Source organism: Penaeus monodon, chromosome 19 (assembly GCF_015228065.2).
Source record: "Penaeus monodon isolate SGIC_2016 chromosome 19, NSTDA_Pmon_1, whole genome shotgun sequence".
In the NCBI taxonomy this organism is placed as follows: Eukaryota; Metazoa; Arthropoda; class Malacostraca; order Decapoda; family Penaeidae; genus Penaeus; species Penaeus monodon.
The window spans coordinates 5,767,283-5,768,696 of NC_051404.1; the positions used below are offsets into that span (position 1 = coordinate 5,767,283).

General features: G+C 41.0%; 1 protein-coding gene across 1 annotated transcript in view; it reads right to left on the reverse strand.

The window, feature by feature from the left end:
- Window positions 1-1,069, reverse strand: part of LOC119585017 (60S ribosomal protein L23a-like) — a 6,350-nt gene extending 5,281 nt beyond the window's left edge. The window contains exon 1 of the mRNA XM_037933632.1: window positions 932-1,069. Coding sequence (XP_037789560.1) covers window positions 932-944 — 13 coding nt within the window. The 5' untranslated portion in view covers window positions 945-1,069. The remainder of the gene's footprint in view (window positions 1-931) is intronic.
- Between the last annotated feature and the right edge of the window lie 345 nt (window positions 1,070-1,414).

A 1,414-nucleotide genomic window follows, 5' to 3' on the forward strand; every position in this document is an offset into this window, starting at 1 on the left:
ATAGTTACCGCTTCAAAGCTTACATAGTTAAATCAAGTATTAATTTTTTCCAAAGAATTGTCAGTAATCTGGCAGCTCTCATGGATGGACTGTTTACTAAGTCACCATTTATGTATTATGCTATCCGGTTGTTCAAGAAGCATTGGCAAAAGCCCCTAGTGCTTAAAGCACGACTAATAAACACAGGAAAATCATCAGCACTTGCCACTGCCATCTAAACTACCAACCAATGGCACCCACAGCAACTTCAACTTCACAAACACCAAGATTATAGCTATCTCCTACAATACCCCCCTTTGAACACCACAAATTGTTTAATGTTTGTGGAAAAGACAGCCGTACAACTCTTTAAAAATCTGTACCAACATACATTCAAGTTCTATAGGAAACTAGACGAGGATTCACTCCCCCCCCCGAACACACACGATCCCTACACATCACACTAATAGTCTTTCATTGGAACCCTGTCATATTACTTAAAATATAGAAGTAATTCTAGTAAGCACAATTAATACGGTGTATTTTCTTTTTAAAAATTTCTCGTAAACTAGCATCTCTGGAGAGCGTGTGCCGTGAAGCCGACAAACTGTGGGTCTAAAGCGCTGTGATTTTCAGGACTAAGAATGTCTCCTGGCGATAATGAATAAACTACCAGCCATGTGGTAAGTAAGGATAGAGAGAAAAAGCCTTTCCAGACTGCAAAATGACATTAGCACATCACGTTGTCTCGAACACAAACACCAACAACACGTGGAGCTTCCGTTCTCCCGAGTCCCAATTATCACTCATTTTTGCGAATTTCCACTATATTCACGTGTACCGGCGCACTGTCTCCCTGGCAAAAACCCTCTCCTCTCCCTCGCCGCTGTCACTCGGCGGATAAAACCTCTTACAAATCGTCAATTTCAGCAAAAATGTGCCGAGGACTCACTTTTAGGTGGCATGGCTAAGGCAGACGCACTGGAAAGACCTGAGGGAATCGGCGTCTGCGCATGCGTCGACTAAGATGGCGGAGAAACAGGCGAGGGGCGGGATGCGCAAGGTGGAATTCCTATCCTTCTGGGGGAGGGGTTTTTTATTCTTGATGAATTGGTTAGGCTCTTTTCATCTGGGTTGGGGTTCATTACTTTATAGGTTTGTGTTGGGTTTGTTGTTTTGTATAGAGGATATCGGTGATTTGACTTCTGGGGGAAGACTGTGTCATGGAGTGTCTATCGTCTAATTTTTGTTCTCTGTTTTTATCTATGTGATCTTTCATTTTTAATTGTTGATATATGAACATTGAAGGAGGAATGTACTGTAACTACTACACTTTATATATATATAAAAGGGGCAACCTGCAAACAGATTTTATTCTTTACTCATGTTTCCCTTTATATGAAATAATGAATGCAAACTTAATTCTCTATGAAGT